Source organism: Saccopteryx leptura, chromosome 2, assembly GCF_036850995.1.
Source record: "Saccopteryx leptura isolate mSacLep1 chromosome 2, mSacLep1_pri_phased_curated, whole genome shotgun sequence".
NCBI classification, from domain to species: Eukaryota; Metazoa; Chordata; class Mammalia; order Chiroptera; family Emballonuridae; genus Saccopteryx; species Saccopteryx leptura.
This window is the reverse complement of record NC_089504.1, coordinates 380,931,630-380,943,580: the sequence shown is the minus strand read 5'-3', so window position 1 is coordinate 380,943,580 and position 11,951 is coordinate 380,931,630. Positions and strand designations below refer to the sequence as shown.

Sequence of the window (11,951 nt, the reverse complement as noted above, 5' to 3'; positions counted from 1 at the left end):
CACCCTCCTACTTCTCCGACCCCAAAGCCAAGCCAGGCCCCCTCTCCTGTTGCCTCCATGGGCCCTGCCCTGCAGCCCACCAGCCTTCTCTCTCACTCGCACACAGCACCATGCACACAGCACCATGTCAGTAAACAGCTAACTCTGCCTAGGGAGTTAGGAGGGAGGGAATGAGGGGGTGGGAAGGGAGGCGTGTCCAGAAAGTCCAGCCTTGGCTCTGGCACAGAGGCGCTGCCGACCTCTGCCGCCAGGGGGCTCCAAGCTCCACGGCAGGGTCTGTGCAGGCCAGCCCTGGAGTTCCCTTCTTCCCATCAGCAGATCTCTAAGAATGAAAGGCTGGGCCCAAGCCCTGAGGAGGGAAGAGGGGAAGGCTGAGTATGGTGGCCCAAGGGCCAGGGGCTGCCTCCACAGACTAGACAAATGGAGGCATATAGGTGTAAAGGCATGGGTGGGGGCATCCCTGCTCTGGTCCCATCTCCTCTGGGCCCCGACTTGGCTTGTCTTTCCCTAAGATGGACATTCAGGTGACAGGGCTCCAAGTGGTAGAGCAGGGAGGGATTCCACCACGGAGCATACAGGGAGCACAGAGCATGCAGCCAGTAGAGATTTTAAAAAAGCCCCTCTCCAGAGAATGGGAAACAGTTGACAAACAACCAGAGAAGAAAACGTACCAGGCATGCAAGCTAGACCCAGGAGTCAACGGGTTGAGGCTTAGCGTCCCCCACAGCATCCACCAGCCTGACTGCGGGCCTGCTGGGCCCTGGAGGAGGAGCCTTCCTGCTGGGGTCAGGCTGTAGCAGATGGACGGTGGGCAGGAGGGTGTTAGAGGCAGAACAGAGTAGGTTAGTCAGAGCTGACTGTGGGGGCTGTGCTGGTCAGTGGGGCAGGGCCCATGCTGGTGTGCAGGAGGGGCGGGCTGATGCGGAGGGGAGCTGAGTTGATGTGGCTCACAAAGATGAGCAGATGCCCTGAGGCCTGTGCCCAAAGCCAGGGGATTGGCACAGAGCAGGTGGCAGGAGCTGCCCTGCGGGTGAGACCACGATGGGGCCTTGCCCCCTCCACATGTACAGTAGGGTGCAGACACACTTGTTCAGACTTTACTGGCCCTGAGCACTGTGCCATGCAGTGCCCTGTCACATGCTCTCTCCCTCCCAGTGAGTGTGAGCTTTGAGCTAGCTGCACCCACAGACTGGCTCTGATATGAGGTTCCCGAAGTGGAGGGGCCACTGAGCTGAGCTGTCTTCCTGCTCAGCTGCCCAACAGATGAACCCCACTCCAGGCAGACCCAGGACCCAGACCAAACCCAGCATCTTGCCTGAGCCCCTCTCTGGACTAGCACTATACACGCTGCCTCCCTGGGCACTGTCCATAACCACTCACTTTCAAAGTTTCCTTCTCAGAGGTCTCCCCTGTGGGGGCACTGCCTCGAGCCCTCCACTCCCTCTGGTCCACTGTGGAGTAGCCATCTGTGAGGGCATAAGGGTAGTTCTGAGGGGCAGGCACCACAGGAGCAGAGCACTCCACCCCCCCAGTCCAGACAGGGGCCTCTGGGACAGGGTGCATCATCCTGGAGGCCTATGACAGGGCTTCCCACAGCCCCATCCCCTCCTTCAAGTGGCTCAGGCCTTGCAGTGCCCCCTGCCCCCCCCTGGAAGCTCAGGACCCTCCAACCTCCCCTCAGCTGACAGATCAGAGCCCCTAGCTAGCACTGACCTCTCCCAGGCTGCCCTACCCCTTTACTCCCTGAGTACCCCTAAAACCAAGTCCCTCTTTTCCAACCAGCACCTCCTGGGAAGGCCTTCCAAACACTCCCCCCCCCACACACACACACACAGGGCAAAACCACCTGGCCCATCTCAGGGCCCCTCCTTCCCACACAGGAAGCAAGCAGCCCTGCACCCACACTTACCTGGGCCAAGGGCCTCCATTGGGATGACATCCCGGCTGCCTGGCTTCTCGCCATCTGCAAGGTAAAAGCCAATGGCTGGCTGGTTGCATACAGAAGTGGGGGGACCAGGGCAGATAAACTCATGGCAGGGCTGGCCTCAGAGATCCTAGGTACCCTTCATCACTAACATCTTTAAACCCTTCTGCTGGGCCACTGTGTACCGGCAATCCCCTTTCCCCCATAACTTGGCACCAATGTGGACACCATGGGTGGAGAAGATGTAGAAGGCTGTAAATAGGGAAAGGGGCTGCCCTGGGGCTATTTTCCTGCAGGAAGGCCAACCACCATCCTCCACCCATCACTAGCTTTGTCGCCATCAATGCACCAAGTGGAGAGGCTACTCGAACCTCAGGAATGAGTTCCCACGCCCCACAACCCTGCCCTGTACTCACCAAGACTCTTGTCCACTAGTGGCAGTGTGCTGTCATCAAAGCCCCCGGGACTCATTGCTCCCTTGGGCCCCCTGGCATTAGCAGCAGCCGACTGGATGGGAGAGCACAAAACAAACAGGGGTGGGGGTAGGGGGCCCTCCAGTAAGGGACCCAGCCTGGCAAAGTGAGATGGGAAAAGCCGCGCAGACCGCACCTGGAAGCGTGCCTTGGTCCAGCCATCCCTCTGCAGGGCACCACGCAGCTCCTTGTAGCTCCACACAGTCTGCAGCACGTGGGACGCAGCCTTTGACTCTCGCACCGATTGGCTGTGGCCATGCCCGGGGTGGGGTCAGTGTTCGACCCCACCCACAGACCCCCCCCTCACCGCCCTCTCCATCCCCTGCCCTGACCCACCTGGAAGCACAAAGGGCCACCAGTGCTGGCACGCCACGGGCCTGCAGCAGTGAGCGTGCATTGTCCAGGCTGTCTGACACGATCTCGTGAATGGTGTTGAGCACAGCCACCACTGTGTCCTCCTCTAAGTGGGCCTCAGGTCGCGCTGGAGCCTGCGCATTGCGCACATTCCGCACCAGCTCTGCCATGGCATAGCTCCCTGAGGGGCAAGGTCGGGTGTTAGGACACGCCCCTGCCCACCCCTGTGGAGAGAAGCAGGATTCAGGAAGGGAGCCCAGGATTCAGGAAGGGAGTCCGCAAGGGCCTCGTGCACAGGAGGCCAGGATCAGACAGGTTGAAGACTTGCTTCAGCAGCTGGGACAAAGCGATGAGAGCAAGGCCAGGCCCCTGAACCACCGGTCCCTCAGCCCCAGTGGCAGGACCCCGCCCCCCTAGCCGCCCACCAAATTCGCATCCAGGCTCAGCTCCACCTGCGTCCTCACCAATGAGGTCTTTGTTGCGCCGATCCAGCGAAAGGTTGCGCAAGGCGATGGCAACAGCGCGCACAACCTTATCGGTCTCAGACTGCAGCAGCTCTACCAGCACTGGCAGACCGCGCTCCTTGCGCACTGTGGCGCGAATGTATGTGGCCCACTATGGCAGCAGAGAAGGTGGGAGCGTGCTCAGCAAGCAGAGTCGCGCCACAGCACACAATGGACACTCCCACCCGACCCGGATCACTCCCTTCAGCTGGACTGCACTTCTGACAAAGCCCTACACCAGCAGCTCAACTCCACCTCCACCAGACGCCTCCACACCCCACCACCCAGGGAACCCTCCTTGAAGACCTAGTGCCCCAACTTCCCCAACCTTAGGGAGGTGCAGTATCTCCTCCCCCCCCTCCCAGCCTGGGATGCTTGGGATTCCCTTTCTGTCCCTTCCCTGCCAGACTTTGCCTCTCACCGTCCAGTTGCCAGCACTGAGGTTCTGTAGGGCACCAGCTGCAGCCTCCAGAGTGTTGAAGTTCCGGCTCTCCGTGAGGAGGGAGAGGTAGAGACGTACCACCTCTGGCTGGTACAGCAACTCAAAGCCTGGGCACAGAGCACCCGCTGCCTACCATCATCCAGACCTCCCCATATCACTCCCTCTCCCTGCTTCTCCCAGGTTAAGGTGCAGTCAGGGAATTTTTAACAATGTTATGGCCAGCCAAGAGTGAAAGTGTTCCCACTCCACAGAGGAACAAAAAGAGGCTCATTGATGAGGCAGTAGATTTGGGAAAGGCTGTTCTTCCCCTGACTCTGCTGCCAAAGAAATGGGATTAGACCTGCCTGGCAACAGAAGCATCCAGAAGGCCTACCAGTGGGGAGAAGGTGGCAACCAGGGACTCTCCCCTAGCAACAAGACCCACCTTCCCTAGCAACAGGGCCCCACACCCATATATAACAGGCTGTTGCCAGGGTCATACCCTTAGCAACAGGGTCCATTCTCTAAGAGGTCCAGGCCGGGCAGCAGCGCTCCCCCACAGCATTCCAGAGATGAGGGGCTGAGCAGCTTCCCAAGGCTGCTGTCCCTATACTGGGGCTTCTGCCTGTTCCTGGACATTACCTCCCTGTCCCCTATCCTTCTGCTGAACATGCCATCACCCCCTCATAGTCCTCATGTTGCCATGTTCCCTCCACTTCAGCCTGGATGGGCTTCCAATTCCCCAAACACATTGCTTCCTCAGGTGTTGGCCAGGCTAATTTCTCAGTCTGTGACGCTCCCCTAGGCCTCTTGTGGCTGATCCCTTCCATTCTGTTTGGGAGCATCTGGGCTCACAGAGTGGGCTGTGACCTGGGGTCTCTCTCAGGCTGGATTCCCACTGCACCGAACAATGTCAGTCCACAGTAGTGTGGCAACAGGCACAGGGGACTGGGAGCACAAACCCCTCTGCCCCTGCATGGATCAGGGTGATCTGGCCAAGCCTCCATCCTGGATCTAGCTGCACCCTCCCAGTACCCAAACCGCTCAGCGGACACTGGGGGCCCTGCCAGCCAGCCCTTGCCCTTCACTGAGGGCCTCACTTCAAATCTGTGACTCAACAAGTGCCTGGCTTCTCTATCCCCCGACCCAGCCAGAAGCGACCTGTGGCACTGACCCTAATTCTAAACCCGCTACAGGTGCCCAGGAACTAGATGATCCTCTGAGGAACCCCGCTCCTGTGGTCCTGTTTCCCCATTGGATGCCCAAGGCCCTTTAGACCTGCTTAGTGGCACAAAACTTCGCTACCTGGACAGCCCTGAGCTGACTCCACCTCCACCCACTTACCTTTGGCGGTCTCAGTTCTCTTGGGCAGGTCCAGCGTGTCAAAGTTTCGGTCCATCTCACCATCCTTCTTCCCTGGAACAGAAGAGCAACAGGAGGTGAGGTGGACCCTGTGGGAAACAGGTGTGTCAGGAGGGCTGGGCCCAGCTCTTTCCTGCCCAGAGCCCAAAAAGCAGTCCCATATTTAGAACTATGCACCGAGAGGCCAGGGGAGCAGAGGTGTTATGAGTTCGGGTAGGCAGGTTGATCCAGGGGAGTGCAGTGGTGGCAATGGGGCCTGGGGATGTCCCAGCCTTGCCCTGAGCATCTAGGACTCATCTCCCGTCAGGTGCTGAGAGCTGCACTGCAGACCTACCCAATGGCCTCTTTGTGGCTGTCAAGTGTGTGAACTGAGGGATCCAGGAGCCTGGCTGGTTGGTGGATAGGTGCACACAGGAAGCCTAGGGCTGGCAGGGACAGCGCATGCCTGGCTTCACAATGAGGGAAACTTACCCCTGTCTGGGTCTGTTGGCTAGCAGATACCCCGCTCACAGGCCAAGCCCTTGCAGCAGCACCTAACACCTATCAGCCTCAACCTGTGTACCTCCCAGCCATCCTCCCCACCTCAGATGGAGTTTTTCCTCCTTTGGGAGGCAGCACAGCTGATGATCTGAGGTCCCCACCCTTCCTGGCCTCCAGGGGACTCTATGTGATCTCTGTCCAGAGACACAAATGCCCCACTCCATTGGAGGGACACCCCCAGCCCTGCCCAGACTCTGCCCCAGTTCCAGCTCCAGGCGCTGCCCTGCCTGGGGAACAAAGTCTAAGGTTACAGGACAGCCCCTTGGCCTCCAAACCAGTCTAGGGCCGACATTCCTGCTGTTGTCATGGAGATGGCTGCCCAGAGAAGGGACTGGGGATGGGGGAGGGCCTTGAGACTGGAAGGTCCTGCAGTTGTCATGAAGACGACTGCCTGAGCAGTAAGAGGTGGGGGTGCCTTCCTGGTGCCCAATGCACCTGCCAGGCCTGGACAGCAGGACAAACAGGGACTCACCTTGATGGAACCAATCCTCTGGGCGGCCCGAGGAAGCACAGGAGAAAGGAGACGAGCCTGAGCGGGCAGCAACCCTCCATGCCCTCCCAGAAAGCCTCAACTTCCCACTGCATGCCCTGGGTTGAGCAGGTGGCATGTGAAATCTCACCCCAATTACGTCTGTGGGTAAAATGGCCTCAAGTAGGTCAGGGATCAGAAAAGGCCCGCATAGGTTAAACAGGTGAGAGCAGTACAGAGACTGCACCAGGTAGCTGCTCTGCTATGTTGGAACCTGCACTCGAAAGGAGCAGGTGGTATGTATGGGGTAGGGTGCTGCTTTCATGGTCTCTCAGGGTCTTCAGGTGCTCTACCAATGCCAGGAAGTGGCATCATCTTCAGCACTTTCCACCTTGGGCCCATAGAACCCTCCCTGGAGCTAAGGGACTAGGTCCAGGAATCAGTCAGGACCACCATATGGGTTCTCTCCTGCCCTCCCCTGGGCTCTGCACAGTGCAGAGGGGACAAGGCTGGGCCTGCTGGATGGGTACCCCAGGGCGGTACACCCTCCTTGGTTCCCTGCTTTCTCACTTGCCCATTGGGAACTGGCCACAGATGCCACAAGTATGGAAAGCCTCACCCTGGGGAGCAAGGAGAGGTTCTAAAGTGGTACCCCGGTCCCACCCACACACCTTTGGCCTTCTTGCCACCGAAGCAGCCGGCATCATCCCGCCTCCGGTGCTGGGAGCCCACAGTACTGCCTGGGGGCCCAGGTTCAGCCTCCTGGTACCTGTCGGCCCCAGGCACCTCCTTGTGCACGTGGTAGGACAGATTCCGCATGATGCATACACAGTTCTCCACTGACTGTGAAAAGAAGAGAGCTGGTGGGGTATAGCCAGGTGGATATGGGGAATGCTAAGCCTCTCAGAGAAGACTGGCTGCAGCCAGTGTGCACTGAGTAGACTGGGGGTGGGAGGTGTAGAGACATGGAGGCCTGAGCTAGGGGCCCACATGAGCAAGAACCCTCAGGAAGAGGCTGAGAGAGAAAAAGGGTAGAATACCTACTTCACATAGGACCTTTTCTGAGCTTTGTGGTAGAACCACCTCTCAGTATGGTCACTACAAGGTGACCCACACTGCCCCAGATGTGCAGGCCTACTCCTTTCTGTGCCACCCATATAGTCCAAGCCCCTGTGCCCGCTCCAGGCCCATCTCCCTGATCCCTCTTGAGGGGTTGAGACTGATGCTGACTGGGACCTGCTGGGACCATTCTGTCCCACCCCGCCCACCTTGTTGTCTGTGTCCTTCCTGCCCACGGCTGACTGAAGAGCATGCAGGAGTGCGTCCACCAGCCCTTCACACTCCCGAAGTCGCCGCCGGGCCTCTGCACCATCTGAGCTCACGTTCCTGGGTAGCCAAGAGCAAGCAAGCTCTGTGACCCCTGGCTCCCACAGTAACTTCCCCGGCTCCCACCTGGCCTTGGGGCCTTGTTTCCATCTACAAAATGGGCACCATTCATGACCTGTTGGGTTTATTGGCAGATGATGCCAGCCTACAGCAGTGAAGAAAAGTGGGGTCAGCCTAACCACAGAGACCCTGGGGAGGGAGCCCTGGCCTGGCATCTCTGTGGCTGGGGGTGTGTGTGGTTTTCCTGACTCCCAACTTAACTGGAAAGAAACAAAGGGGGGTTCAGAGGCCTGAATCTGTGCACAGGCAAGCCTCAGTTCCCTCTGCCCCAACAGAGGCTCTGAGTACCACTTTTCCTGAGGTCAGCACCCACTAGGGCCATGGGGACATATGTTGATGGACAGTCAGGACTAAGGAGACCCAGGACAGCCTGTGGGGTCTCTGCAGAGCCTCCCAGGATATGAGGGGAGAGGTCACGGAGGTGGGGTGAGGCCACTGAGGCAGACTGGAAACAGGGTCCTGGCTCCCCGTTCTCTGGATACCACAATGATGGAAGAGTGGGTCAAAGCAGGGCAGGGACAGGGACATGGGGTACTGCACAACATAGTGGCAGACCTTGTCCAGAGATGGCCCTTGGGAGTGAGTACAACCGTATCAGGCCCCATTCTCAGGACTCAGACAGGAATTGTGACATGGATCTGAGTCCTAAGACTTGGACAGCTAGTGATCTTCCAGGTGATCTGGATAACAAAGATATGGCTATCCCAGGATAGCTGTTTGCATGCAGGTTCTAGTGCCCGGCTCCTGCCTCCTTGACCAGCAACAGCGCAGGGCAGATGCTCAGGGGGTACCTGAGCCCAGCCACACCCCCACCTCAAGCAGCCTGATGTGTTCTTGAAGACAGTCGTCCACTCGGCGTCCCGTGGCTTGGAGTCCTCATTGGGCTCTCGCTCCCAGCCCGAGTGGGGCACAATGACCTCATGGGTCAGTGTCTGTAGGCCATGGTCAATGATGACCATCTTCAGGGGCTCGTAGGATGACAGGTTCCAGAGTGTGCCTGTGGGGCACCATTGACCAGCCAGTGCTGACCACAGGCACTGCCTCCCTACCTCCCATGTGACCCTACTCAGGACCTGCCACACCCTCAATCATGTCTCAGCTCAGACCAGAAGGTAGAAAATGACAAGAGTTATTAGAGGTCCTGAGTGCACCCTGTGACCTGGGCATACAGCATCCACCACTGGCTCCCAGTGGGGAGGGGCGATGGGACCTAGAGGGGCTGGGACACAGAGGAGCAACTGGCAGGGAGCCTGGGGCTGAATACAGTAGGTGCCTTCTTTTCCCCACCCCTTCCCAGCCACAAAGACGGGTAGGACTACCACTCCTGGGGCCATACTGCGGTAGTCATGTGACTCTGCCTGGCCACTGAGGTTCCACAAGGCATAGTCCCCACCACTGCCCTATTGGGAAAGGGGCCAGGTGAGGGAGGACTGCCTATGGGGCCCAGTGCCAGCCCCACAGGGGCAGCAGAGTCAGAGGTAGAGATAAAGGATTTTTCATGGTGTCTAAGCCCGATGCCTGCCCCAGCAGCTGGGACTCCTGACTAAATGGGGTGCTTTCCCAGGGGATGCAGAGCAGCCAGGTGCCACTCACCTGTGACAAGCTCGCGGACTTCATTGTCCCGGGCGGCCCTCAGCAGGCGCACCAGGGCGGGCACACCACCACAGTCCCGGATGGCGGCCTTGTTGTCAGTGTCTCGGCCGTAGGAGAGGTTGCGCAGTGCCCCACAAGCCCGGCGCCGCACCTCTGCCCTTGGGTGGTCCAGCAGGGCCACAAGCAGTGGTAGTCCCCTCAGCTGCCTCACGCGCCGCTTGACACCCTCATTCTCAAAGCAAAGGTGTTGCAAGTAGGCAGCCGCGTTGGCCTTCACGGGGTCCACCGGGTGCCGCAGCATGGCCAGGACCTCAGGCAGCTCAGGGTCCCGCCAACGTGGCTCCTTGCGGGTACTGTCGACAGAGGGCGAGCGCCGCACCACCCGGTCCAGGCTGCCCAGGCTGCCCCGTTCTGGCTGGGCCAGCGGTGCTGTCGTGGCTGGGAATGGGGGCCTCTCTTCCATCAGCTCACCACTATCATCTGCCACGTCCTCATAGACCCTGTCCAAGTGAGCAGGGCACATGAACATGCTCTTGTTCGCTGCTGGCCCTGCCCAAACTGCCCCAACAGACTCCAGGGAACATGAACCCACAGAAAGTGGGGCTGGGCCTAGAGTGTTGGCACTTGGCCACAAGTACATGGGTGCTGAAAAAGTGATATCCCAGCCCAGCAAAAACTGACTCAGAATCAATGACAACCAAACTCCAGCCAACGGTTATCAGGGCTTGCATCCCTCCCAGACAGGGCTTACTCACTCCCATCACCAGCCAGTGTCCCCCGATCTGAGCTAAATGTGTTTCTGTGAAACATCTGTCCATGACTGGAAGTCCCACCTTCCCGTGAGGCCCATTTCTGGCTGGTGCCAGGATGTCAGAGGAGAAGGTGATCCTCTTTTCACGTGGCCATCCTGATGGGCCCATCTGAGGGGCATTCAGACCATCAGTCCCCCAGGGCACAGATGTCCCTGTGGGTTGTCACCATCAAAACCACTTCCCAAGGGGGAGAGACTGAGGCTAGGAGGGACCGAGTGACTTGCCCATGGTCATGCAGCATCCTCCAGACCCAGACTGTGGTCACGTTCCCACTCTACAGATAGAGAAACTGAGGGCAGAGAGGACAGAGCCCAAGATTACACTAAGAAGGACCAGGAGGTCTAGGTTCTGGTTGCAACTATGCAGAGGGGAAATTGAGGCCTGGGGAGAAGCTGGGGCTCAAGCTCAGAGAAATACCCTGAGCCTTGTGGAATCCTGTCCTCAGGGCCACCTCCCTAGAACAGGAGCAGGAGGTGTTAGGCAAAGCTTCTTTCATGTCCCAAACCTGCAGGGAGAGCACCCAGTGCAACTTCCACTATCCTGGAGCCTATCCTTGTGGCTGTCCTTGAGAAGATGGAGGCCAATTCAAACTGACATGTGTGTGACTGATTTAGCTCCAACAGCTAGACTACCTGTGGAATCTCTGGAGGCGATGGCCGGGCACAGGGTGCTCACCTAGCACGAAGGCCCCGCCCACAGTCAGGCCTCCTCCTTGTGGCCGTGCCATAGTCAGGCTCCAGCTCCGGGCCACCCCCGTCATCGGCAGCCAGGCTGCGTGTGTCATCCTCCAAGCCATAGGGTTCTGCCTGGAAGCGCTCGGGTTGGGAGCGGCTGGCCGGTGGCACAGGCTCAGGGCCCTCGATGAAGGCTTCCCGGCGGCCAGGCAGTGTGAAGCAGCCATCAGCAGGGCCAGGGCCAAGGGGGCCACCACGTGGGGGCCGCACACCCAGCCCGCGGGACAGGCTGCCATAGCTGGGAACGTCACGGGGCTCGGGGCTGTCAGGAAAGCCACCCCCACTGCTGAGGTAGGTTCGAGAGAGCGTGGCTGCCGGGCCACCCCCACGGAGTAGGAAGTGCCGGTCCAAGGGGCCATCAGCAAAGGGCCCTAGTGGGGGGCCACCATCCAGGAGGGGGAGGCCATCTGGGCCCATGGGCACCTGGCGCACTGTTCGTGTAGTCACCGTCTTGACCGTCTTGGTGACCTGGTGAATAAGTAGGCAGCCGATAGGCTGGGCACCCTGAGAGGCCCGGACACTGCCCCACAGGGCCAGAGTGGCCTCAGTTTCCCACCCAAACAAGTAGCCCCCAGGAGGCTGGGACATGAACACACTCGACAGATGAGACAAGTGTGGCTACATAGCCCACGGGCCAACCACATGGGCCTGGCCATACCTTGGTCTCCGTGCGCCGTGTAGTGCCGTCTTCTGACATGACAATGGACACATGGGAGGTGGGTGTGCCAGGGTCCTCCTCTACCGTCACTGTCTCCTCCAGCACCTCAGGTGCTTCTGGCATCGTGGCCAGTGAGACCTGGCTGCCTGGGCTCTGCTCCTGGGTGAGGGGTGTGAGTGTTGGTGGGAGGACCCAGTGTTCACTCCACCCTAGAGTACAAGTAGGTGCTGGCCTGGATGCCAGCAATGACTTAATCCCCACGCCCAGAACCCACCAACCCTAGGGCCTGTCTCAGCACCAGCTGGTGAGAACAGCAGCATGTTCCTGCTTCTGAAAGCCCAAGAGCTAAACCTGCCCTGTTGCCCCATCCCGAGGGGGGCCCCAGGGGCTGGCTCCCATTCCGAGGCCTCCTGAGACCAAGGTGGCAAATCAGGTCCAGGACCCCAGTGGTGAAGTTTTGGGCAGCCGTGTCTTAGCTGCAAAGCCTGATTGCTGTTGGCTTCTGGAAGCCCAAGAAGGCCAGGTGGGACCTGCTGGATTCTCTCCAGGTATCTTGGGCCTCTTCCCTGCCCCACCTCAGAAATGCTGAGTACAGAGACCTTGGGTTGGCAGTTTCAGTACTATTCACTGACCCCCTATAGCCACCCAGGCTCCTACTATCC

The 11,951-nt window shown here is 59.1% G+C and overlaps 1 protein-coding gene across 7 annotated transcripts in view; it reads right to left on the bottom strand.

Annotated features, from left to right (window-relative positions):
- Nucleotides 1-132: 132 nt before the first annotated feature.
- ARVCF (ARVCF delta catenin family member) overlaps nucleotides 133-11,951 on the bottom strand; it is a 53,195-nt gene continuing 41,376 nt past the window's right edge. For 5 of the 7 annotated variants that reach the window (XM_066365339.1, XM_066365342.1, XM_066365345.1 and 2 more), the window contains 17 exons: nucleotides 11,290-11,448; nucleotides 10,573-11,099; nucleotides 9,086-9,585; nucleotides 8,306-8,489; nucleotides 7,315-7,432; nucleotides 6,718-6,889; nucleotides 6,050-6,067; nucleotides 5,020-5,091; nucleotides 3,676-3,803; nucleotides 3,216-3,366; nucleotides 2,734-2,932; nucleotides 2,534-2,645; nucleotides 2,341-2,431; nucleotides 1,910-1,963; nucleotides 1,381-1,466; nucleotides 672-791; nucleotides 133-349 (listed from right to left, as the gene is read on the bottom strand). In XM_066365339.1, coding sequence (XP_066221436.1) covers nucleotides 684-791; nucleotides 1,381-1,466; nucleotides 1,910-1,963; nucleotides 2,341-2,431; nucleotides 2,534-2,645; nucleotides 2,734-2,932; nucleotides 3,216-3,366; nucleotides 3,676-3,803; nucleotides 5,020-5,091; nucleotides 6,050-6,067; nucleotides 6,718-6,889; nucleotides 7,315-7,432; nucleotides 8,306-8,489; nucleotides 9,086-9,585; nucleotides 10,573-11,099; nucleotides 11,290-11,448 — 2,679 coding nt within the window. In that variant the 3' untranslated portion in view covers nucleotides 133-349; nucleotides 672-683. The remainder of the gene's footprint in view (nucleotides 350-671; nucleotides 792-1,380; nucleotides 1,467-1,909; nucleotides 1,964-2,340; nucleotides 2,432-2,533; nucleotides 2,646-2,733; nucleotides 2,933-3,215; nucleotides 3,367-3,675; nucleotides 3,804-5,019; nucleotides 5,092-6,049; nucleotides 6,068-6,717; nucleotides 6,890-7,314; nucleotides 7,433-8,305; nucleotides 8,490-9,085; nucleotides 9,586-10,572; nucleotides 11,100-11,289; nucleotides 11,449-11,951) is intronic. The other 2 variants (XM_066365341.1, XM_066365346.1) reach the window with 1 other exon arrangement.